General features: G+C 38.1%; 1 protein-coding gene across 10 annotated transcripts in view; it reads left to right on the forward strand.

Annotated features, from left to right (window-relative positions):
- The window catches only part of LOC140688970 (ankyrin repeat domain-containing protein 26-like), a 179,179-nt gene that overhangs the window by 137,797 nt on the left and 15,826 nt on the right, over positions 1-25,556 (forward strand). For 7 of the 10 annotated variants that reach the window (XM_072948950.1, XM_072948959.1, XM_072948956.1 and 4 more), the window contains 18 exons: positions 942-1,002; positions 1,090-1,277; positions 2,563-2,680; positions 3,097-3,158; positions 5,847-5,907; positions 5,995-6,182; positions 7,468-7,594; positions 8,002-8,063; positions 10,545-10,638; positions 13,059-13,087; positions 13,271-13,343; positions 15,085-15,339; positions 16,944-17,017; positions 17,508-17,649; positions 19,811-20,021; positions 21,216-21,399; positions 22,244-22,381; positions 23,823-24,335. In XM_072948950.1, coding sequence (XP_072805051.1) covers positions 942-1,002; positions 1,090-1,277; positions 2,563-2,680; positions 3,097-3,158; positions 5,847-5,907; positions 5,995-6,182; positions 7,468-7,594; positions 8,002-8,063; positions 10,545-10,638; positions 13,059-13,087; positions 13,271-13,343; positions 15,085-15,339; positions 16,944-17,017; positions 17,508-17,649; positions 19,811-20,021; positions 21,216-21,399; positions 22,244-22,381; positions 23,823-24,335 — 2,580 coding nt within the window. The remainder of the gene's footprint in view (positions 1-941; positions 1,003-1,089; positions 1,278-2,562; positions 2,681-3,096; positions 3,159-5,846; positions 5,908-5,994; positions 6,183-7,467; positions 7,595-8,001; positions 8,064-10,544; positions 10,639-13,058; positions 13,088-13,270; positions 13,344-15,084; positions 15,340-16,943; positions 17,018-17,507; positions 17,650-19,810; positions 20,022-21,215; positions 21,400-22,243; positions 22,382-23,822; positions 24,336-25,556) is intronic. The other 3 variants (XM_072948955.1, XM_072948957.1, XM_072948960.1) reach the window with 3 other exon arrangements.

Genomic DNA, 25,556 nt, shown 5'->3' on the forward strand with positions numbered 1-25,556 from the left:
ATATATAATAAAAAGGTAAAACAGAGGCTTTCACTCATCGTATATCCCTAACAATACTGATACATCCCTGATCTATTATATATAAATGCTGAAATATATATATTTCTCCACATGCCTTGTTATACTTACATTTTCCTTTTTACTTGCCTTAAGTTTGTACTTCACTAGTCATGTCTCATTTTTTCTTTTCTTCCTCCTCCCCACTTTTTTTTTTAATGATTTTCCCCAAACCTAATATTTCTCTGCAGAAAACACTTCCTCGGTGTCTGCTCTTTCAGTCCATCTCACTCTGCCTCTGTGAACATATTTAGTGACAGCTTTCTGTTTACTATGTGTGTGGCTTTCACTCATGAGTCATTGCCCCTCAGAATTACTTTTGTTCTTATTCCTCTTTCTTAGAAGTAACTGACTATGAACAACCATTTGTCTGTAGCTTCTTGGCGAATGGAATAGAAGTAGCTTATACTGTTTGCCGTTCTAACTCATCCAAATAAGATACTGCTAAAAAGTAAACTCTCATATTTCCCCCATGAGAGATCATTCACACATATATAAATCATGCAAACACATTTCAAAATACAACCACCACTTTAAATTTCTTAATGTGAGGTTTTTCAATACGACTCTAAACTATCAGGTATAAGATTTTGTTCTAGATCATTTTGGTCAAGAAAGTCATCTAATGGATACCATAGTGTTTGTATGATAATCAGTGAGGGGTAAAGAAAGTAACATTTTGGGACCCCTGAGGTCATCTGTCATAATCCTCACCCCATGAGAAGATGTAGGTTGGTAAATGACAGACCCGGGGCTTGAATCCGTATCTGAATGACTCCAAAGCCAGCGCTCTTTGTGTTAGATCATCTAGGAATGGGGAATGTTACAGTTACTTTATTCAATTTCATATTTGTTGTTCTTAAAGCTGCAATTTTCTTCTCTAGAAAGTCCGGCATCCAAGATTTGCCAAGCTAATTCGGGCCTGGGAAGAACCCGTGATAAACAGTAAGTTATTTGAAGACTGTCTTTTTGTGTTGTCACTGATGAGAAATTACAGATCATTTCATCTACTGTACCTTGTTTTCACTACAGCAGAGGCAAAAGATGGTGTTTTGAAACCAGGAACTAGCACCGTCTTTGAGGACCATAATTCTAATAGTGAAAATGAAGATGCAGTTAGAACCTTTTCCCAACCATCCACTGAAGTTTCAGGCTTTTCTCAGCCTGCCTTCCCAGCACCGGAACCTCTCACGTCTTCAGTAGTCCTTGGTGTTTCAGAGGTAAGCCGTTTTGTTTTTAACTTTTCCTTCCTGTGCTTTTTCACTTACGGTCCCCCTGATTCTCATGGGGATGAAAAGGATCCTACAGAGGAATGGAAGTCCTCAAGATCACAATAGAAAACAGTGTGATAACAAGAGAGGTACACGTGCAGGACTGAGATTTGTAAAGGTTGGTGGCAATAAACAGTTCTCAGATATGCCATTAAGAAAAGAAAGAGTAAGAGAGCAACAGGAAAGAACAGCTGGATGAATATGAAGATGGGCAGGGGTACAAAGGGGAAGCGTTCATCTAATAAGGACAAGATGTATGAGTGTCAAAATGAGAGAGATGATTATACAGACACAGCAGAAATAGTGGGGTTAAGTGAGAGCAGGAACTCTATAGCACACATTATGACAGAAATTATCTCTAATTCAAATTAAGAGAAGGAAAAGTCAGGTCATGGAAGAAAGTGCTCAGACTCTTCTGAAGGACATAGAGCTGATTTTATGAACAACAGAAAGAAAATTTGACCCTAACCTTTTTTCTTTTTGGTTATAGAAGTTTGTTTTTTAATTCAAATGTAGTTGATGTACAGTATTGTATGAGTTACAGGTGTGCAGTAAAGTGAATTGGTTATATATATATATATATATATATATATATATATAACCAATTTTTCTTTCTTTCCCATTATAGTTTTTTTGTGAGATATTGAATACAGTTCCCTATGGAAGCTAGTTTTAACTTGAAGTTATTTATTTTTTTAGATAGCCTCACATTTAAATTAATGAAGTGATGTCTTATATTTAATCTAGCAAATTTTGTCTCTCCATTCCGTCCCCAGTAACTGAGTTCTAGTTTTCCACGTGACTTATCATGCTGTTTCACACCTCGACCTTCGGCTCAGGCTGCCCTTTTTAGAACCCCCTTCACATCTGCTCTTTGCACTGGGTCTGTCTTTTAAGACACAGTCTGGTCTTCCCAGCATTCCCGGAGCTATTGGCATGCAGCAAGTCTCTTCTCTCCTTTGTGCCCTTACTGTATCTGTTCACTTCAGGTGTAGAGCTGTTGAATGATAACTTGTCTGTGTTGATTCATTTTCATGTGTCTCTACCTCCCCTAGAGTATAGAGCAGAATCTGTCTTTTATATACATTGCCAGCTTCTCCCAGGAGAATGCCTGTGATTTGATGGATACAGTAACTATATGTTGTCTTCCTGACTGATTGGTTGAATGACCAAGTGTAGGAATATGATGTTTTCTGATGTTGGGTTTTTGTTACATTGTGTTTTGTTTTTATAGGGAGAGGCAACAAAGCCAAAAACGGGGGGAAAAGAGAACGGCGCTCGGGCAATTAGCGGTGTTCTAAAGGAGAAGGCAGATCAGAGCAAGTTGATTTCTACTGACGGAGCACACAAAGGTGACAGACGTGGGAAGTCAGGGAGCATCTATGGGTTTTCTTCTCTGCTTAAAAGCTAGTGTGGTTGGAGGGGGGAGGGTATAGCTCAGTGGGAGAGCACACGGTTAGCATGCACGAGGTCCTGGGTTCAATTCCCGGTACCTCCATTCAAAAAAAAAAAAGGAGTGTAAAAAATCTGAAGTGTGTAGATCCAAATCTGATATCCATTTCTTCTTAAGTGTTTTTCTTTTGCCATCTTCCTTCATAAATATCCCAACTACGACCAAGTTTTCTTCCAGAAAATGCTTCAACCCTCTGAAATTCTTCCGTACCACTTTAATTTATTGACATATTCATGAATCAAGATAGACTTATGTGTATTTAAACTTCCCAGTGGTGTGTGTTCTCATTAATGTATCTGTGACTGCATTTTGTAGATGCAACACCAGCGTTAAGATTCAAAGGAAAGAAAGATGCAGAATCATCCCGGGCTTTTGAGGTACTGTCTTCTATTATTATTATGTTCAAATGTAAGCATTGCGTGATGTTGAAACATAAATGGAGGGATGTTTTGACTTCACTTTCTCACTTTTACATTTGCCCAGCAAAATTTTGGTTCCTCACTTTAACCCTCACTTAGTAAAGTCATTCCGTGCTACATGTCATGCCACTGCAGAGTGCACTTGTGTTAATTTTCCAGACTCGCCTAATGAAACTGCTGTATGTAGTGCAAAAGCCAAGGCTTAGAAGTCACAGGGAATCGGTTTGGGTTCTGAAGTTACATTTCCTAAAAACTGAAGAAAATAATTCTTGGTCGGCCTGTGACCAGATGTTTGCTTCTTTGTTATAAATGAATGTGTAAAACTCTTAGATTCAGAGAGAAACAGGTTGTACTAAAAAAAAAACAAAACACAAAAAACCGGTGTTTTTGTTTGTTTAACCACTTTGACCTTGGAAAGACAGTGCCTGCGACTTGAAAGTATTATTATATTTGGATTGTCAAGTAGATCTGCAGCGAACATTTCAGGAGAAGCAAAAGCATGGGGAATAGTAATAAATATGTGGGATTAAAATACCACCAGTTTGGTTTAGTGATGTTTTACTGAGGACAGCCCATTTTGGGTAGAAAATAGCATGCACTGAGTCCCTTTATGGCGACCGAACTTGAAGGAAGCTAAGTGCAGGGTAGTGATGACCTATTGCAAGGTGATAGCCGTGGAAAGAGGTCAGAAGAGCCTGAACTCTTGGATCTCGGCAGGTCCTGTACTTGAAGTCAGCAGACGTGGTAGCATCCTGGTTCTGACCCACTGTGAGATCTTGGAAAAACTTGTCTGACTTGTTTGAATGTCAGTGAGCTCGTTCAAAAACATGGTACTGATGCCTACCTCTCAGGTTATGTGTCATGAACAAAAATGTGGTAACAAATCTGAAAACACGTTGTCAACTGCAAAGGGTGCTATAGAAATGTAAGAATGATCACAGTGGCCACTAGTGACCTACTGAAATGTTGAGGACACCTTTTTAAAATCTGAAGGACAATAAAGTGGGAAAGTTAGAGCGGGCACGGGGATTTCTCACTTGGGGTATGTTGAGTGTCGGTAGGCTATTATCGGAGATCTCCGATAGGTACGTAGTGCTTTGGTACTTGACGCCTTCTGGGGATTTTCCATGTTTTGACCTTAAATAAATTCCTGTTCCTGAACCCCAACTAGCACCAGGCAGTTAAGACACTGAATGTAGCAGCTGAGGGGTTAGGCTGTAGTGGCAGGAACAGAAGAACAAGTAAACAGGAACCCTGTATCAGGGACAGTAAGTCCTTCACATAAGGAACGTGGAGAGCGTGAGGTTCGACAACAGTGGGGGAGTTTGTAGTTAGGACGGGGGTGGAGTAAGGCTGGAATTTAGGTAGTCAGGAAAGAGCTGAGTGTGACCAAAGCTGCCAGGTGACGGACAGGAAGGAGCCAGTCGCACGAAGGTCCAGGGGAGGGATGTTCCAGACAGAGAACAGTGGGTGGTGAGAGATGACCATGTTCAATTGAGTGACTTACAGTGACAAAATTTAACTGTTACTTATAGCAGTGTTTACAAACAAACAGTTGTGGGGTAATACAAGTCAGTATTATTGGGGATATACTATGAAGAAAGGCCTTTGTTTTATATATATGTTTTATATGCCATATATTTTCATATTTTTATAAAATTTGCTGAATAATATATATACTTGCATATATAACATATATTTTTATATATATAATAAAAAGGTAAAACAGAGGCTTTCACTCATCGTATATCCCTAACAATACTGATACATCCCTGATCTATTATATATAAATGCTGAAATATATATATTTCTCCACATGCCTTGTTATACTTACATTTTCCTTTTTACTTGCCTTAAGTTTGTACTTCACTAGTCATGTCTCATTTTTTCTTTTCTTCCTCCTCCCCACTTTTTTTTTTAATGATTTTCCCCAAACCTAATATTTCTCTGCAGAAAACACTTCCTCGGTGTCTGCTCTTTCAGTCCATCTCACTCTGCCTCTGTGAACATATTTAGTGACAGCTTTCTGTTTACTATGTGTGTGGCTTTCACTCATGAGTCATTGCCCCTCAGAATTACTTTTGTTCTTATTCCTCTTTCTTAGAAGTAACTGACTATGAACAACCATTTGTCTGTAGCTTCTTGGCGAATGGAATAGAAGTAGCTTATACTGTTTGCCGTTCTAACTCATCCAAATAAGATACTGCTAAAAAGTAAACTCTCATATTTCCCCCATGAGAGATCATTCACACATATATAAATCATGCAAACACATTTCAAAATACAACCACCACTTTAAATTTCTTAATGTGAGGTTTTTCAATACGACTCTAAACTATCAGGTATAAGATTTTGTTCTAGATCATTTTGGTCAAGAAAGTCATCTAATGGATACCATAGTGTTTGTATGATAATCAGTGAGGGGTAAAGAAAGTAACATTTTGGGACCCCTGAGGTCATCTGTCATAATCCTCACCCCATGAGAAGATGTAGGTTGGTAAATGACAGACCCGGGGCTTGAATCCGTATCTGAATGACTCCAAAGCCAGCGCTCTTTGTGTTAGATCATCTAGGAATGGGGAATGTTACAGTTACTTTATTCAATTTCATATTTGTTGTTCTTAAAGCTGCAATTTTCTTCTCTAGAAAGTCCGGCATCCAAGATTTGCCAAGCTAATTCGGGCCTGGGAAGAACCCGTGATAAACAGTAAGTTATTTGAAGACTGTCTTTTTGTGTTGTCACTGATGAGAAATTACAGATCATTTCATCTACTGTACCTTGTTTTCACTACAGCAGAGGCAAAAGATGGTGTTTTGAAACCAGGAACTAGCACCGTCTTTGAGGACCATAATTCTAATAGTGAAAATGAAGATGCAGTTAGAACCTTTTCCCAACCATCCACTGAAGTTTCAGGCTTTTCTCAGCCTGCCTTCCCAGCACCGGAACCTCTCACGTCTTCAGTAGTCCTTGGTGTTTCAGAGGTAAGCCGTTTTGTTTTTAACTTTTCCTTCCTGTGCTTTTTCACTTACGGTCCCCCTGATTCTCATGGGGATGAAAAGGATCCTACAGAGGAATGGAAGTCCTCAAGATCACAATAGAAAACAGTGTGATAACAAGAGAGGTACACGTGCAGGACTGAGATTTGTAAAGGTTGGTGGCAATAAACAGTTCTCAGATATGCCATTAAGAAAAGAAAGAGTAAGAGAGCAACAGGAAAGAACAGCTGGATGAATATGAAGATGGGCAGGGGTACAAAGGGGAAGCGTTCATCTAATAAGGACAAGATGTATGAGTGTCAAAATGAGAGAGATGATTATACAGACACAGCAGAAATAGTGGGGTTAAGTGAGAGCAGGAACTCTATAGCACACATTATGACAGAAATTATCTCTAATTCAAATTAAGAGAAGGAAAAGTCAGGTCATGGAAGAAAGTGCTCAGACTCTTCTGAAGGACATAGAGCTGATTTTATGAACAACAGAAAGAAAATTTGACCCTAACCTTTTTTCTTTTTGGTTATAGAAGTTTGTTTTTTAATTCAAATGTAGTTGATGTACAGTATTGTATGAGTTACAGGTGTGCAGTAAAGTGAATTGGTTATATATATATATATATATATATATATATATATAACCAATTTTTCTTTCTTTCCCATTATAGTTTTTTTGTGAGATATTGAATACAGTTCCCTATGGAAGCTAGTTTTAACTTGAAGTTATTTATTTTTTTAGATAGCCTCACATTTAAATTAATGAAGTGATGTCTTATATTTAATCTAGCAAATTTTGTCTCTCCATTCCGTCCCCAGTAACTGAGTTCTAGTTTTCCACGTGACTTATCATGCTGTTTCACACCTCGACCTTCGGCTCAGGCTGCCCTTTTTAGAACCCCCTTCACATCTGCTCTTTGCACTGGGTCTGTCTTTTAAGACACAGTCTGGTCTTCCCAGCATTCCCGGAGCTATTGGCATGCAGCAAGTCTCTTCTCTCCTTTGTGCCCTTACTGTATCTGTTCACTTCAGGTGTAGAGCTGTTGAATGATAACTTGTCTGTGTTGATTCATTTTCATGTGTCTCTACCTCCCCTAGAGTATAGAGCAGAATCTGTCTTTTATATACATTGCCAGCTTCTCCCAGGAGAATGCCTGTGATTTGATGGATACAGTAACTATATGTTGTCTTCCTGACTGATTGGTTGAATGACCAAGTGTAGGAATATGATGTTTTCTGATGTTGGGTTTTTGTTACATTGTGTTTTGTTTTTATAGGGAGAGGCAACAAAGCCAAAAACGGGGGGAAAAGAGAACGGCGCTCGGGCAATTAGCGGTGTTCTAAAGGAGAAGGCAGATCAGAGCAAGTTGATTTCTACTGACGGAGCACACAAAGGTGACAGAGGTGGGAAGTCAGGGAGCATCTATGGGTTTTCTTCTCTGCTTAAAAGCTAGTGTGGTTGGAGGGGGGAGGGTATAGCTCAGTGGGAGAGCACACGGTTAGCATGCACGAGGTCCTGGGTTCAATTCCCGGTACCTCCATTCAAAAAAAAAAAAGGAGTGTAAAAAATCTGAAGTGTGTAGATCCAAATCTGATATCCATTTCTTCTTAAGTGTTTTTCTTTTGCCATCTTCCTTCATAAATATCCCAACTACGACCAAGTTTTCTTCCAGAAAATGCTTCAACCCTCTGAAATTCTTCCGTACCACTTTAATTTATTGACATATTCATGAATCAAGATAGACTTATGTGTATTTAAACTTCCCAGTGGTGTGTGTTCTCATTAATGTATCTGTGACTGCATTTTGTAGATGCAACACCAGCGTTAAGATTCAAAGGAAAGAAAGATGCAGAATCATCCCGGGCTTTTGAGGTACTGTCTTCTATTATTATTATGTTCAAATGTAAGCATTGCGTGATGTTGAAACATAAATGGAGGGATGTTTTGACTTCACTTTCTCACTTTTACATTTGCCCAGCAAAATTTTGGTTCCTCACTTTAACCCTCACTTAGTAAAGTCATTCCGTGCTACATGTCATGCCACTGCAGAGTGCACTTGTGTTAATTTTCCAGACTCGCCTAATGAAACTGCTGTATGTAGTGCAAAAGCCAAGGCTTAGAAGTCACAGGGAATCGGTTTGGGTTCTGAAGTTACATTTCCTAAAAACTGAAGAAAATAATTCTTGGTCGGCCTGTGACCAGATGTTTGCTTCTTTGTTATAAATGAATGTGTAAAACTCTTAGATTCAGAGAGAAACAGGTTGTACTAAAAAAAAAACAAAACACAAAAAACCGGTGTTTTTGTTTGTTTAACCACTTTGACCTTGGAAAGACAGTGCCTGCGACTTGAAAGTATTATTATATTTGGATTGTCAAGTAGATCTGCAGCGAACATTTCAGGAGAAGCAAAAGCATGGGGAATAGTAATAAATATGTGGGATTAAAATACCACCAGTTTGGTTTAGTGATGTTTTACTGAGGACAGCCCATTTTGGGTAGAAAATAGCAGGCACTGAGTCCCTTTATGGCGACCGAACTTGAAGGAAGCTAAGTGCAGGGTAGTGATGACCTATTGCAAGGTGATAGCCGTGGAAAGAGGTCAGAAGAGCCTGAACTCTTGGATCTCGGCAGGTCCTGTACTTGAAGTCAGCAGACGTGGTAGCATCCTGGTTCTGACCCACTGTGAGATCTTGGAAAAACTTGTCTGACTTGTTTGAATGTCAGTGAGCTCGTTCAAAAACATGGTACTGATGCCTACCTCTCAGGTTATGTGTCATGAACAAAAATGTGGTAACAAATCTGAAAACACGTTGTCAACTGCAAAGGGTGCTATAGAAATGTAAGAATGATCACAGTGGCCACTAGTGACCTACTGAAATGTTGAGGACACCTTTTTAAAATCTGAAGGACAATAAAGTGGGAAAGTTAGAGCGGGCACGGGGATTTCTCACTTGGGGTATGTTGAGTGTCGGTAGGCTATTATCGGAGATCTCCGATAGGTACGTAGTGCTTTGGTACTTGACGCCTTCTGGGGATTTTCCATGTTTTGACCTTAAATAAATTCCTGTTCCTGAACCCCAACTAGCACCAGGCAGTTAAGACACTGAATGTAGCAGCTGAGGGGTTAGGCTGTAGTGGCAGGAACAGAAGAACAAGTAAACAGGAACCCTGTATCAGGGACAGTAAGTCCTTCACATAAGGAACGTGGAGAGCGTGAGGTTCGACAACAGTGGGGGAGTTTGTAGTTAGGACGGGGGTGGAGTAAGGCTGGAATTTAGGTAGTCAGGAAAGAGCTGAGTGTGACCAAAGCTGCCAGGTGACGGACAGGAAGGAGCCAGTCGCACGAAGGTCCAGGGGAGGGACGTTCCAGACAGAGAACAGTGGGTGACATCGGCTCATCACGGTACTCCAGCATCTTGGAGCGGCCAGGAAGCAGCAAGTGGGTAACCGTCCTTAGAGTCACTGTTGTTATTGTTGTGTGTAGAGAAGAGAATGTGCATCATAAGGGCCTGTCACATGCGGGTGGTCACTAAACGGTGTTCTTATTCTTCCCTCAGTGAAGTAAAGCTTATGGTACTTCTTTGAAGAGCTGCATAGCTACATTTAAAATTTTTCTGCTGTTAATTTAAACATAAATGTTTTTCTTTCTACTTTGGTACTTTATTCAACTATTTTCCCTATCAATAAAAGTTTTATCAAATAATAGATTCGCTAAGCCTTTGTTTACTGAAATGTTGCAGTTTCCACAGTGTTCTGTTAATACTCAACATGACAGGCTCCAAAGCTTGTTTTCATGCCGTGTATGTTATTTTAATGCTAAAAACAATATCTGTCCTAAGAAACATTTTAAATGTATAGCATACTTATTAAAGAATATATTTTAATATGTATTTTAATTTTTTATTGAAGTGGAGTCAGTTTATAATGTTAGTTTCAAGTGTACCTGCAAAGCAATTCAGTTATACGTATAGAAATACATATGTTTTTTAAACGTCCTCTTCTTTTGTCGAGGAATGCAAAATGGAATGAGGTGCTTTGAAGTTAATTCTTTGTTGAAATCTGCATGTAAGTCAGTATTTTGTCTGTGAAAATATTTGCTCTAGCTTTCCATGCTCAGTTTACAGAAGATCAAAAGCCAACTGAAGATAAAAGATAGACTTGATCTAAAGAGTGCATATGAAATTTTCTATTTAAATGTTTGGGTTTCCAGGATATGCTTATTTTGTTTTCGAGTCTAATTGCTTTTAAAGTAGGAAATTAAAAAAATAATAATAAGATAGGAAATGCAGGTATTTTCTTAGAAAGGGATCAGGAAATCTTTATGCAACTCATTATTAATATTAATTTTAACAGAGTATCTCCGAGATTGAACTACCGAACTGTGTTTATCATTTACCTGGAGCTGCAGATCTAGGAGAAAAAAATACATTAAATGGACAAATAGAAAGTAAGTACTGTATTTTATTCCAAAAAAGTCATTTTACAGAATGTTGATTTAAAACATGGATTTGGATCTATTCTCTCAGCCAAAGAAAATCACCTGTTGAACATACAGTGAGAAAAAAGAGGAGAAAAGGAAGTAAATTGTATATCTTACCAGGTGTCAGCAACAGATTAAACTAGAATGCTGTTTAAGGAGCTCAGTTGTTAGTTTTGTTTCAAGATGCTCTGTGACCTGAGGACAATCAGGAAACCAGGAGGAGGGAAGGAGGGAGTGAAGAATGAGGGAGGTAGAGAGGAGGGGAGTAAATGAAGGAAAAGGAGGGGGGTCCCTGGCAGGAGGTGGTAATGTAGAATAGTTCTTTAGAAGAAGGAAGGGAAGAGTGTTTGAAATGAGACGGGTATGAAGTGAGCTCCTTCCAGCACCAAACCTTGTCCGGGAGGCACAGCAGAATGTCCCACTCGCCCGTCCCCTGACCGTTAGGAAGGCGGCGAGGACTGCGGTACCTGATCACGCAGAGCTGGGTGTGGCTGCCGGTGAGCACAGGCGGGTGTGGTCAGCTGTCAATGTCTGGACCTTCGTGTCATGCAGCGTGTTGCTGCCTTATAGGATGGTGTCTCATAGGCCAACAGAAGAGAGTGGGAAAGAGGTGGAGAGCAGGGTGCGTTCCGGGGAGGTCAGGGGAGCTGGAGCCTGGTAAAGAGTCCACTGAAAAGTCTGCAGATCCTGATGCAGTTTTTGGGGAAGTGTTACTGGGAGACGCGTGCGGCTGTTTCAGAGGGATCAGTTAAGTCCGAGTGCTATAGAAGCAGGCTCGGTATAGACCAGAGTTTCTCAAATTTTAGTCACCTGGGGACCCAGTGAAAAGCGCACATTCTGAGCAGTGGGTCTGCGTTTCTAACAAGCTGTCAGGTGATGCCCATGTTGCTGGTCTTCAGATCACGCTCAGAGGGTAGACTTGTGTTTAAGGGAATCTGGAAGAAGAGCCACTGGGGAGTTAAAGACAACAGCAACAAGGAAAAGCACGATTTTGTTTTTCTTTCTGAGCACGTTCATAGTCAGAGGGAGGCAAAGAGTTGAAGTAGAAGTTAGAGGTGTAAGCTACTGCTGCTAAGCAGAGAGGGAAAAGAAGTGGTGGGGATCGTCCATCAAAAGAATAGAAAAGGGGAAGAATTAAGACCACAGATGTAGAGGTACCTTTGAAGAGGAAAGTGAAAGGAAGGAAGGAGGAAAAAAAGCCGCAGGTAGGTGATTTTGGAATTGAGGGGAAACTTGAGAGAACTCCTTTTCGATGGCATCAGTGTATTTGCACTGAAGCCAGGTTAGATCATTGCCAATCCAGAGAATACTGGAATCAGGAGGGGGCCTAGAATTGGGGTAAACCACAGCCTCTCCTCCTATCAGGCTTCAAAGATAAATGTTGTATTGGTATTTGTTATTCAAATGAGACTAACTTGAATATGAAGCATTGGCTGTGTTGTTGTTGTTGTTGTTTTTAATATATGTTATTTTTTGATAAGATATTTATTTCACAAGAATCCTTTTATACATTAGCCTGATTTACCAAACCAATTTTGGAAATAAAAGAAATTAATAGGATTCATTCCATAAATGCTAAAGTTGTTATTTTAAGTGAATACTACACAGGTTTTGAAACATAAAAGACTTTTAATGTCTAATAATTCTGTGGCAATGAAATTTTTTTTTGATCACCAGATTTCGATATTGAAAACTCAGTATACATTCTTTCTTGCATGAGTGGATCAAGAAACTTTGATGGCTAGAGGATCCAAGAAATGTAGGCATATCGGTAGCCCATGTGGATATGGGAAAATATGAATATTTTTATGAACGATTATTCTACAAGTGTGTATCCAGGCTGATCAATTCATAACACTTTCTCTGACGAGAAGTGAACTGCACATTCAAATGAACTGCCATCACAACTGTGGACTTCCTGAATCACAGGACAAATTGAAGAGCATGATAAACACTTGTAGTCTAATGGTGTCAGTCGCATGAAAGATGTGCTGTTGCATTTTACCATCAGCTTTCACTTTTGTCTTCTTGGAGCCGTGAGTTGTTCCTCTGATTAAAAATCGCTTTTCTCCTCCTCAGGCAGCATGTTCACACTTGTATATGTGCACGTTTCTATTTTATAAAGTCATTTGAAACGTACTCGTACTTTTGACATCTTAACTGCATGTTTTGTTAAACCTATATTCCTGCTCTTTATTCAGTATCTATCATGGATTCATATGTCTGTCTTGTTGCTGTCCTAACTGCCCCTGAAAAACAAAACACCGAAACCTAACGTGTTCATTTCCAAAGCAAGCATGAGGATTGCGCTCAGTACTAACCGCATGACTGGATAGTTGGCTTTCATATTTACTTATAATTGATTATGTGTCCCTTTTGGCTTTTAGGTTCTATTGAAAAATATCCTCACCTGAAGGTAAAAACTTTTATACTTTTATCTTGAATTTTTTTTTAATGAAGGTACTGGGAATTTAGCCTAGGACCTCATGTACTGCTAAGCAGGCACTCTGCCACTGAGCTAGACCCTCCCCCCTTGAATTATTACTACAGATTGTATCAAATGCACATGATTAATCAGTTTGTTTCAAAAACCATTCAGCCTGCAGTTGGAGTGAAAGATTCTGTTCCTAAAAAAACACGAGCAATGAAGAATTTACAAAGATTCAAATCAGGTAAATTTTGCAATACAAATTTAACTGTGAAATGAAGTACAGTCTTCTTATTCCAAATTCCTTTTATTTTTTCTAATTTAATTGAAAGATGATATAAGTAAGGCAGGTGTTATGATCGGTATCCATGTTTGAAAAATATGTATAAGCATAAGAAATAGAGTTTTAAAATGTCAGCTTTGACTTGGATGTTTCTATTGATGTTGGGAGACACCAAAGTGCTCAGTTTGGAGTCCCTGTACTTCTCAGGGATTCTGAGAGATTATTAGGTTCTAAGATTTTTCCAGAGTTTTAAAATGCTTAATTGAATTCTGACCTTTATGTAGAGTAAAGCTTCACTTGCTAACATGTCAGTCATATTTCACTTTAATTATTTCATCTAGTGCTATCACATTGATGATATTTATTTCTGTATTTATTTATTAATGAAGGTCCTAGGGATTGAACCCAGAACCTTGTGCATGCTAAGCATGTGCTCTACCACTGAGCTATTTCCCTAGCCCAAAGGTCTTAAGGCAACTGGATGTTTTGATTAGCGCTCTCTCTCTCTCTGTGTGTGTGTGGTGTCTTTGATTATTAAAAATGATGGAAGTAATTAGTCCTACCTTAATGTTTGGTAGATATGATCTTTTAAAGCAATAATCCTAAAAGTTTTTGGGTTTAGGATATTTTTTATACTACTAAAAATTATTGAAAATTCTGAAGAACTGTTAAGTGGGTTGTATCTATTGATGTTTAGTATATTAGAAAATAGAACTGAAAGATTTAAAAAACAAGCACGCACAAACATTCCATTAGCCATTAGAGCTATGATGTTCTCAAATGTCATGTATCTGGAAACCTCCACTGCACACTTAACAGAGAATGAGAATGAAAATAGCATTCAGTATTATTGTGAAAATAGTTTTGACCTCCTGGACTCCCTAGATGGAGGGAACATGGGGCTTCAGGGCTTCTCAGATGACACTTGAGAACTGCTGTTTTAAACAGGGTTCATGGGTGTGAAATAATAAAGGGGCCCTTGTGATGAGGTGGGCTTTAAAGTTCACGTCTACATTTCTTGCCTTTTTTTCTTTAACTTGCCTTAAAAATTTTGAATCTGACAACTTAATTCTTTTTAAAAAAGGAAAACATTTTTGTTATGTATTTCCTGTCTGATGGCACTCTGTACTCTTTGGATCTAGTTTGTACCTAGATTTACCCTATTTTTATATGGAAAAAATTAGTCACTCAAGGCTATCCTTTCTTACATAAATTTATGATGTTTATCCAAGGCTTAAGGTAAGAATTCTGAAGATATTGGTACATTGAGGAAAGACTGCCTCATTGTAATTTAAATAGTACCATTCAGTAGAAGTTTTCTTAAAGCCCGCATCTCTAGGACTCAATACTGTCATGCATATTTAAACGTCCAGTAAATGGCTGGTTAGGCATACATTTTGTTAATGAAAAACTTCATATGTTGAAGAGTTGTAATTATTCATAAAGCTCTTACAGAATATAGACTGTTTTCTAGAGAGTGATGAGTGAATCCAAATTAGTAATACTAGAAAAGGTAGAAAAAAGAGAGACAGTGGTTCCCTATATGAACAGCAATGACATGTAAAGTGCAACCAGCTGGGAAGGAGCAGTGTGTTTGGGGGAGAGGAGGGCATGGGGCTGCTGCTCTGGGAAGAGAATTTGTAAAAGTTAGTCAAGTTTGTATTGTTATTCACATTCTAATAAGTGGAAACTTTGTTTTCAGGTCCTTCAGAGTGGGTTTCTACTAGTTTGAGCCTCAATAATGAGGCTGGTCAAAGAGCCAAGCATTTGAAAGTTGACAAATGTCCGTTGGTATCACAATCAGTGACCACAAACCAGTCAGCACCCACAGAACTGAGGCAGACGGCCCTGGTAGATAAAGACCAGGTGAATATTGGAGCCGTGTCTCTGTCAGAAAACGCAGCGCTCCGTGGCCTGTGTGAGTCACAGCTGCCAGAGAACAGAAGCAGCAAAGAAGGTAATAAAGCAGCACAGAGAGCTAGCCATGGTCTACCTGTGCGTGGCTTCACCATACTCTGACTTTGCAGAAATCATTTTGTGGCAGGATCTCCTTTGTGTTTACTCCTTTTATGCAACCTACAACCGGACAATACCTTTTTGCATGACATTTACATTCAACCTCTGATCAAAGCAACATATTAAATAGCAAAGAGAATTAGGAGAAAGTAAGTTCATTCAGAATAGTATTTAGCACACTCCTGAGAGCGGGTAGGAGGATGATGTCTAGAGCTTTGTGAGTAGTTGGGAAACCTAGGTGGACATCCAAAGATTCCCTTCTCAAAGTATGGTTTCTTAGCTTTATTTTTATCTAGCTCTGAATTTATAAATATTTGTTATAGCTGTATTCAGTGTAACTGAAAAAGCACCTCTGCAACTAAATATCAAAGTATTTCTAGTATATTCTCTGCCTTTCTGTATGTTAGAAGTGGCTTTCCCAGCGGTAGTGGCAGACATTGGGAATTTGCTACACAGGACCTCCTTCTTAACTGTGTCCACACAGTGTATCAGCTTGTTTTATTATTTTTAATGGATTGATGGGTCGAAAAGGATATTGGTTTTTAAGGAGTGCTTGATCACTTAAAAATAATATATGGAATATCAATTCTAATTCTTCTAGGATACCCAGTCTGTTGATTAACCACATCTAATACGTGTTCTACTTTATATACCAATTAATTTAGTGCCTTAATCAGTGATATAATCAGAGCTGTAGTAATAAGTCTTACAATGTTTTTTCTGCTCCTGTAGTTTTATCTTTTCTATCCTTACCTGCAGAATTAATGTTGTATTTGGAAAAGATTCTCAGTTATCTCCTATAGTAGTGACTACAAGCTCAAAACTGAAAGTTTTTCTAATAAATAGTTTATACACAGATACTTTTAAGAGAGTGTCCTCTACAGCATGGGAGCAAAGAGGATAGACATGTAAAGAAATAGTTTACAGTTCAGCTGGTGAAGACACACTAGAAAAATCTGTGAAGTACCAAGGTAGCTCCAAGGAAAGAGATCCCTGTGTCTCTGCGGAAAGAGAGCTGTAATCAAGGAGGACTTCACAGAGCAGGCTGAGTCTTCAAAGAGGCAAAGGAACTTGTCAGAACAGTAGAGGGAAACGTTTCAGATAAAGGAAAGATAAAAGCATAAAAAGTAGCAATAATTTTGGAAACCATGAATGACATTGCTCTTGAAGCTTGGTATGTTGTTAAAAAAGGTACTGTTAGGAGGTAGAGAATAGAGTCTACCGTGACTTTGTATATTTCTACTGTATTTTTAAATTTTGTTTTATTTCTCTTTGTTTTGTTCATGTCTGGTGAATCAGTTTGTGAGTGAAACTTTGAGATGTTTGTATGCCTTTAATCTGGTAACATCTAGTATTTCCCAAATAGTTTGTTGAAGTTTTAAATAATTAGAAGTATTTCTTAAAGAAGTAAATATCCGGCTAAAGATGAAGCTTAATTTAAACTGTCAATTGATGAAATGTGTTTTATGTTTTTATAAAGGTGATGCCTTTTATCTAGCTGTTCTAGATGAAAATGAATTTTAACTAAGCACATTCATTTTTCAGCAGACCTAGACTTAGAAAGGACATCTGAGGAAGAGGAAGAAAGACTTGATGGAAGTGAAAATAACCACTCACAGGTATGTAAAAATGTAAATTTAAATTTCTGGTTTAATACTGTTTTCTGTGCTTTAATAACACAGTTCAAAAGAAATTGCCTTTCAAACTAGACTTTTAGAGTCAATAAATAATTATTTAATATTTAGTTTTTAATAGCATTCTATCTAGTTACAAAACTTAAAGTATTGTTAGGATCTATAATCATTTATAGTTAAACTTTATCCTTGGAATTGAGGCAAAAAAACCTTCCTGAATATTGTTTTCCTGTGGTAAAAAAAAATTATAAAAGATAGAGTGGAAAAACAGAAAATCCTCCTTTGTTGTAGAAACATTTACTTAAAAATCATTTAGAAACACTATTGATAAAGTTAGCCTTTTGACAGAAATCAGTTCTTTCGAGAAGTGTCTCTGTTTTTGCTCTCATAAAAAGATGGATATCTATCACCTCTGTACACTGAGCATATTTTATAACTATGTTGGACACTGTGAAATAGCATTATTTATTCGTAGGTCAAAGAGCAGATGAATTCTGTGGATGGCCTCGATGACTTAACTCTGTCACCGGGGACAGCTTCCGAGGATTCTGAGTCGCTTTTCCATAACTCTAAGAACACCCTGAGGCCAGTCAAACGACTTGGCCCGGAGAGTGAAGGTAGGCCCCCGCCGTGTGACTGCACAGCCTGTTTAAGTGTCTCGCGGTGATGTGTGCACACCCAGCGCTGCCCGGGGAGCGCGGCTGCGTCACAGGCCGCTGCGTCTCAGAAGCCTGCTCTGTGTTGAAGCAGAATCAGACGTGTGCGCTGCCAGCCAGGGGCTGTGGCCGTCCCCTCTCCCTGTGCTTTCTGTTGCCTCTGCTGCTCCTACGCCTTCACCCGGGGTCAGGTCATCGCTGCTTCCCTCCTAGAACGCTGAAATCACCTCAGGACTTTCTTGGCCGCCGCTCTGCCTCCTGGGACCTTGGTCTACACCGCAACCGTGATTACTAGACAGTTTTTAAAATTCAGGTCTTTGTTACCTCCTTGCCTAAAATCCAGCTCCTGCTTCTGTAGCTCCATGGTTAAAGGCCACAGTCCTCTGGCTTCATCTTGTTTCCATTTATTACCCTTCTTTCCACATGAGTTTTAGAATCAGCTTGTCAATGTAAAAAAAAAAAAAAGTCTGATAGTGTCCTGGAAATGAGATGTAGATTATGTTGAATCTGTAGATTAATTTGGGGAGAATTGACTTCTTAACAATACGGAATTTTTAACCCCGAACAAAGTTGATTTCTCCGTTTACATAGGTCTTCCTTGATTTTCTCAGTAATATTTTAGAGTTTTTAGTGTCTGGGTCTTTCCGTCTTTTATGAGTTTACCTGTATTTCTTATTTTTCAGTGAGATTATAAGTTGTATATTTTTATTTATTTGTTTTAAAATAATGTATTTTAAATTTTCGTTTCTGATGATAGAAATACAGTTGATTTCTGTATGCTGACTCTGTGCCCTCCAACCTGGCTGAACCTATTTGTTAGTTCTAGTAGCCTTTTTATGGATTCTCTCAGATTTTCTACATAACCAGAGGTGGTCAAGCTTTTTCTTCTTTAAACTACTGTCTTACTAAAGATAGTTCACATTTAAGACTTGCAGCCAATAAATAAATACATTCCCTGTCACAGCTAATCAGCTCTGTCACCGTTGCAACAAGAGTAGCCATAGACAATACACAAGTTAATGGACGTGGCTGTAATGGATGTGGTAAAAGTTTATTTACCAAAGCAAGCAACCCAGCCCACAGATTGGAGTTAGCTGACTCGCACCATATAATCATATTCCCCGCTGATTAGCTGACAGTTTTACCTCTTCATTTCCCATCCAGATGCCTTTTGGTTCTTTATGTTGCCTGATTGCACTGGCTCCAGTACGGTGCTGATTAGAAGGAGTAAGAGAAGCCACTCCTGTCCGGTTCCTCACCTTCTGGGAAAAGCATTCCGTTTTTCAACGTTGCGTATGGTGTCAGCTGTAGGCTTAGCATAGATCTTTGTCATAGTGAAGATGATCCCTTGGTTCCTAGTTTCCTGGAAGTTTTTATCAGGAATAGGTGTTGAGGTTTGACAAGTGCCTCTTTTTATCCACTGACATGATCATATGGTTTCTTTTTTAGTTTGTTAATATGATGAATAGCATTGACTTTTAAGTGTTAAAACAGCCCTGCATTCTTGGGATACACCCGACTTGGTCACAATGAATTATCCTGTATTGTTGGATTTAATTCGCTAATGTCTTGTTTAGAATTTTTACCTCCATTTTCATGACATTAGTTTTCTTTCTTGTAATATCTTTGTCTGGTTTTGGATTCAGGGTAATGTCAGTTTTAGAGAATGAGGACATATTTCTTCCTCTTCGTTTTTTGAGGAGAATTTGTGTAGAACTGGTATTAAATTTTCCTAAAATACTTGGTAGAATTCACCAGTGTAACCATTGGGACTGGAGTTTTCTTTGTCGTAAGGTCTTTAAATAGGACTTTTGTTTTTGTTTTTAAGATATAGGGCTTTTTTAGCTTGTTTGTTCTTTCTTAATTGAGCTTTTGTAATTTCTCCCCTTCAAGGAATTTTACCCACTTCATCTGAGTTGTCAAATTTATTTGCGTAATGTTCATAATACTACTTTGTCACTCTTTTAATATCTGCAGAGCTTAGAAGAATGTCTTGCACGTTATAGATGCTCAATATCCATTTGTTCAACGTATGGATGAATGAATGTGAAAATGCACAGTTCTTTATACACAAAAAGTATTCATGTATTTTGTTTCTGTTTTTGTTTTCTTCCTAATGCAGATTCTGATCGGTTATTGAACATTCAGGATCCAGTTGATTCAGTCAGATCAATAGAACTTAAAGAATCTGACTGTGCAGTACTTAGAGGAAAACTTAAAGAAATGGAAAATAAGGTGAACTGGCTACACACAGAGCTGCTGAAAACAAGAGAAGCAAAATCACAGTTAAAACTTCAAAATGTGGAGTGGGAACGAGAGCTCTGCCGCATGAGGTACTGAATTTCTTGGTTTTAAAGAAATATTTGAACTCTTTATATTTACTTTAATACTGTAGGTATGTAGGAGAAGCCTTATAATTGCTCACTTACCTTTTGGGATTTTACAGGGGAGAAAATTTCATTAATATTGTGGAATATGAGACTCTTGGAAATAACACAGCCATATATATATACATATATATATACATATATATATATATATATACACACACACATATATATATCCTCCTATATTTCTTTAAAACAAATCTTTGATCCTTATATCTCAATTGTCCTCCAGAAAGTTTGTATTACTTTACATTCCCACTTGCAGAATTATGAAATGACCGTTTTTCTCAAGGCAGAAACTTTAAAAAAAATTTATGCAGTTTGATTCTTAACATATGAATGGATGGACTGAAAAGTAAAGTGGAAAGTGATTACTGGTTAGTTTATTCAGCATCGCTCTCATACAGAGATAAGATTAGTTCAAAGGTCTATGCTGAAAGCATGGATTACTCTTTATTTTTTAATTACTTACTGTGGATCCTGCCTTGTACCAAAAGGGATTTAAAAATGATTTACTAAATAAATAATATTCCACAAGGTAAGTTCAAAGTGTTGCAAAAGAAGAAACATAGTGTAGGGCATCAGGGAGTAGACTCCCCAGCCTCGCCTTGGATTATGCTAATTAGCGGGTCTGTGTTCTGGAAAAGACACCTGCGGATGTTAACCTTCCGCTGGAGATCATGTAGGAGTCCCTGTAATACTTCAGGAAGTTGAAATTTTATCTCTCATGAACTTATACACTTGTTTCTAAATAGCAACTTCTCTTTTAACTAGTAACTAAATTCTCTGTCCCAATGAAGGAGTAATTTATGACTATGTGGGGAAAAAAGGGTAATTTTCAATTCAAACCTTACTGAATAATTGCAAGATTTCTTCCCTACACTATTGACCAGAGTTACTCTTGTCTGAAACCCAGTAGCATTTTGTCTTTTCATTGCTACTTTTCAAACGTATGTGTGTGTGTATATATGAAGAGATTGAAGTGAGGAAATTAAAATGTGAGACTTAGAAATGAAAAAAAAAATTGAGAACATAGAAATAACATTAGGGTAATAAATGAGCATGTGAAGAATCACATCATAAAGTGAACTTTTAATTTTCTAACAAAATAAATTTTAAGGTAAGCATATTTCACTGCAGATGCACATTAGAACAAGAAAACAAGAAGAAGAAAAATGCTTATACATTATATGAAAAATGTAAGGATGATTTAAAAAGAAAAGAGAAACAATACAATGAGCAAGTTGACCTGAAACAACAACTTGAAAGCACTGCCCGAGCACTAGAATGCAAACTGAAGAGCGTAAGGAATAAACCAAATCAGGTAAATTAGTCATAATGTGAAAGTTTCGTACCTCTAACACTGTTTCATCAATATTATTTATAATATTCTTTTGAATTAATCTATATTTTCATTTAAAACAAATAAAAGTTATCTCATCCTAAATATGAACTATGACATTTAGAGCTTAATTTACTAATTTCTTGGTGTTCTTGGCATCTAATAGATGCTCTGTGTCTTTTCTTAATGAAGGAATGGAAGTTAAATTGAGCTTCATCATTAACATAAGGATTGACGGTTTTGGTCCATTGAACAAAGTAACAAGTCTAATTCAAATCCAGGTGTTAATTTTGGCTTTTTGAAGTTAAAATCCAGGCTAAATCACCTTGAGACTATGATGGAACTGGTTAAATGCCTTATAAAGAAATTTTCTGTCACTGGGATTTCAAAATTTGTAGATACTGACAGGCATATGCAGAATAGATAAACAAGATTATACTGTACAGCACAGGGAGATATATGCAAGATCTTGTGTTAGCTCCCAAAAAAAAGTCACAATGAATATATATATGTTCATGTACAACTGAAAAATTGTGCTCTACAGTGGAATTTGACACAACATTGTAAAATGACTATAACTCAAGTTAAAAAGTGCTAAAAAAGTTTTTCTTTCATGATACTACATCCCTTGTGTTTTTGCTCTGTGATACATTTAGCTGTCATGTGTATTAGAATTTGTTATTTATGTGCATTAAAGGTCCCTGTGCTTAAAAAGGCTACTTCTTATTAACAGGTTTTAAAAATTTTTTTAAAGATTCCCCTCCTAAGCTTTTTTTGACTTTTTTTCATGGTGTAAAACCCAAACCCTAATGTCATATGTCTCCAGGTTTTAGAAGAGCGAAATGACGCTCAGAGACAACTTTCCCGAGAGCAGAATGCCCGAGTAATACAAGATGAAGTCCTGGCCCATCGTCTTTCCCAACAAAAGGAGGCAGAAAAGGCTAATGAGAAAATGAATGCTGAGGTATTTTCTTTAGTCATCTTCAAATGTGTGTATGTGAATTTGTATACTTATGTAGTTTAAAAACCAAAACTGTAGGTACAGAAAGTATAGAGGGTTTTAAAAGCCTGCATATGTAAATACATTTTCTGGGGGTTTCATTTCCGGTCTATTGGATAAAGCGATATTTTGAATTCAAATCCACTTGCCGGCAACAGTGATGTAGTGACATTCACAATGGCCTCATCCAAGGAGAGGCTGTTAATATTGTCCATAGGAATTGATGAACTTTCCATGATCCAAAACTGTTGCTACTAACGGCAAGCATTCTAGTTTCTGGCAGTGATCTCACTCCTTTGATAGACGAATGGAGAGGTTACTTTATCATTTCCACTGATGATAAGGAGGAAAAAGTATAGACAGTTCAGAAACCGTAGTTTGGGTGTCATTCTCCTACGTGTGATAAAAGGTAACGCTCTGCTCCATGTGGTATCCGATTTCAGTACAAGGAGCTTTCGAATACAGTGATAGATACGCCATAATCTATTCTTAGTGATAATTTATTGATCAGGACTTTATTTTTAATAAAACAGTTCACTGTATTTCCCTGCTGTTTCACATCCATTACTGTTATAAACAGCATGAAGAAGAAATAAAAATTATTGCAGAAGCAAATAGTCTCCTGATTTTCTAAGAAGAGCTCTGTAAATTTGACCTTCTTTACCTTTAGTGTATTCACCATTAGGGAAATAGAAGGCTTCTCTTGTGTTTATGTATTTATCCTAGAGAAGTAGCTTTGGTTTGGTGTAAGAGTCGTAGACTCAGAAGCCCTGGGGAAAACCCTGCAGCTTGCTTGTGTTTTTAACCCTTTATTCCAGAATTGTCACAGCTAAATGAGTTAACTGATGTTTGTAGACATGCTTAGTACAGTGCTTAGGTTTATCATTTATCCGTAGATGTAATTCTTATAACTCGCTCTAAAAATGTTAGAAAGGGAGAATGTTTATGGAATATTCTCAGGAAAGAATTTTTTAGGAAATCTAACCTGTCCCAATTTCTACAGAGCTAAGGCTCTTACTTTGGGGGTAGCTGTAAAGGTTAGATGTCAGACATAATTTTTAAGTGTAGTCAGATTTATGCATTTTTTATTTTAAGCCTTTTGGGTTTGTTGTATTTCAGAGAAAGAAAGGCCTTTCCGATTCTGAGCTTCTTAAACATCCTTTTGTGGTTTCTTTTTAGCTTTCATGGATTCACTGTCTTTAATTAAATTTTTGAACTTTAGGGGATTTCTGGTTGAAGTTTGAGATTTGTATCCACCTTAAGTTTTTCCAGTTGGATACCCAGTTACTGCAAACTTTTTGTTGTATAAACTTAGAGATTAGTCTTCCACTTCAAAGGAAATTATGATATGTCAGTTTATTGCGTTACAGTTCAAAGAGTAAGAGATGAGGGGTTTCACTTACAGGACACAATGGATTTTGAGCTGTCTGACCCAAAAGATAGCAGCGAGGTGCTTCCTCAGCAACTTGCTGAAGCTGAACGTCAATTCCGTGGCCCAGAAATTGAGCTCCATGCCAGGAGAGATGCTCTTAGACCAACGACGTTGGTATTACAGTGTGTGCACAGAGACCGAGGCCAAGCCCAGCGTTCAAACAAGGAAACTGAACCCTTGTCTCAGAGCAAACAAGGGGACGTCATCAAATACATTGCAAAGCAGGCACTCTTGAAGGAGACAATATGTAAACTACAAAGTGAAAACACGTTGCTTCGACAGCAACTAGAAGTTGCTCGAAATGAAGCCAGAAGCGAAAAGATAATATTTAATACCCCAGAGCCATTTCTGGATCACATGGGGAAACTTGAAGCCATGAGCAGACGAGTTCTGATGCTGGAGGAAGGAAACAAGGAGTTAATTAAAGAATGCAGATGTTTAAAGGACAGACTGTGTCAGTATGAAACGGACAGAGCAGAAATGGAAGTAAGTACCCAGAAAGGGAACTAATTTTCAGACTTCCTCAAAGAGAATTCAAAGTAGTATCTGATGGAAGCTGAACGTTGAAACTAGTTGAATATAAAAAATGTGCGGGCTATACATATATACACTGTAAAGCAGCCTAAAGGCATTTTTTGTATGCAGCAAACAAAAATTAGACCTGAGAGGTGCTTTACTTTGAGTAAAGATGCCGTGTCACCTGAAATTCTAAGAGATTAAGCTATAAGCTGTTGACAGATACAGGCAGGTCTTAGTAATTTATACTGCCCAAATCATTCTAATCTTTCTGTCACCACATTTTAGTATCGTGAAGCAGATAAATGAAATGCTTAGACCTAAAATGAGTAATTTGAAATTAAGATTCAGTTATGTGAACAAAAAAAGTAAACAAAAAAAAAGTGAGAGAGAAAAGATTCAATTGTGTGGATTACCTTGACAGTTAATGTGTAAATGCTGTATCTTGCAGCACTTTTCCTTCAGTAGCTTTTCATACATTTTTAGTTGATATACCTTTATTTTTATTCATGTCAGTTGGAATTAAATTTAGAAATACTTTCATCTCAAATCATGTATTGTTATGACCTCTCCATTCCTTAAAGGCATCTACTTTTCATTCAGTCATAATTTGGGACAAATGTAAATTTTAGCAAAACTGTTTGACTTAGTCTCCCCTGTTCTATTTGTAATTTACTTTGAACATTTTTTCAAATAATGTGCTCACAGTTCTCATTGCAAGGCTCAGTTACTGTCACTCGGATCTAAGTTTGTCCAGTACAGAGGAAGTGGGGCGCTCTGTGATGTTCGAGTCTGGCACTGGGGTCCCATTTTCAGACTGAGGAGGAGCAGCCAGAGTCCTGAGTGGCAGGAAGGGAGTGCGTGGGACGGGTTGGGGGAGCCGTAGGAGCTGCAGTCCAGGAGGCAGGGGACGACAGGTTGTCTCGGGTCCCCGAAGACCATTGGAATATCCTCATTTTTATTGTGAGATGGGAGCCTGTTGGAAGGATTTAAACACCAGATTGAATATGTGAAGAACTCTGAACTTAAGCCTCTAATGAGAAAGAGGGAGAATGTTCCACACTGTGAAACTGACCACCGCTCATCCCACCCGCACACCCCTTCCTGTCTGAGACTTCAGTGGGGGTGAAGCTCGGCCGCTTCCTGGGAGGGGCAGGGAGTGGCTGGTGGGGCTGCCTCCATTGTCTAAGT

Source organism: Vicugna pacos, chromosome 24 (assembly GCF_048564905.1).
Source record: "Vicugna pacos chromosome 24, VicPac4, whole genome shotgun sequence".
In the NCBI taxonomy this organism is placed as follows: Eukaryota; Metazoa; Chordata; class Mammalia; order Artiodactyla; family Camelidae; genus Vicugna; species Vicugna pacos.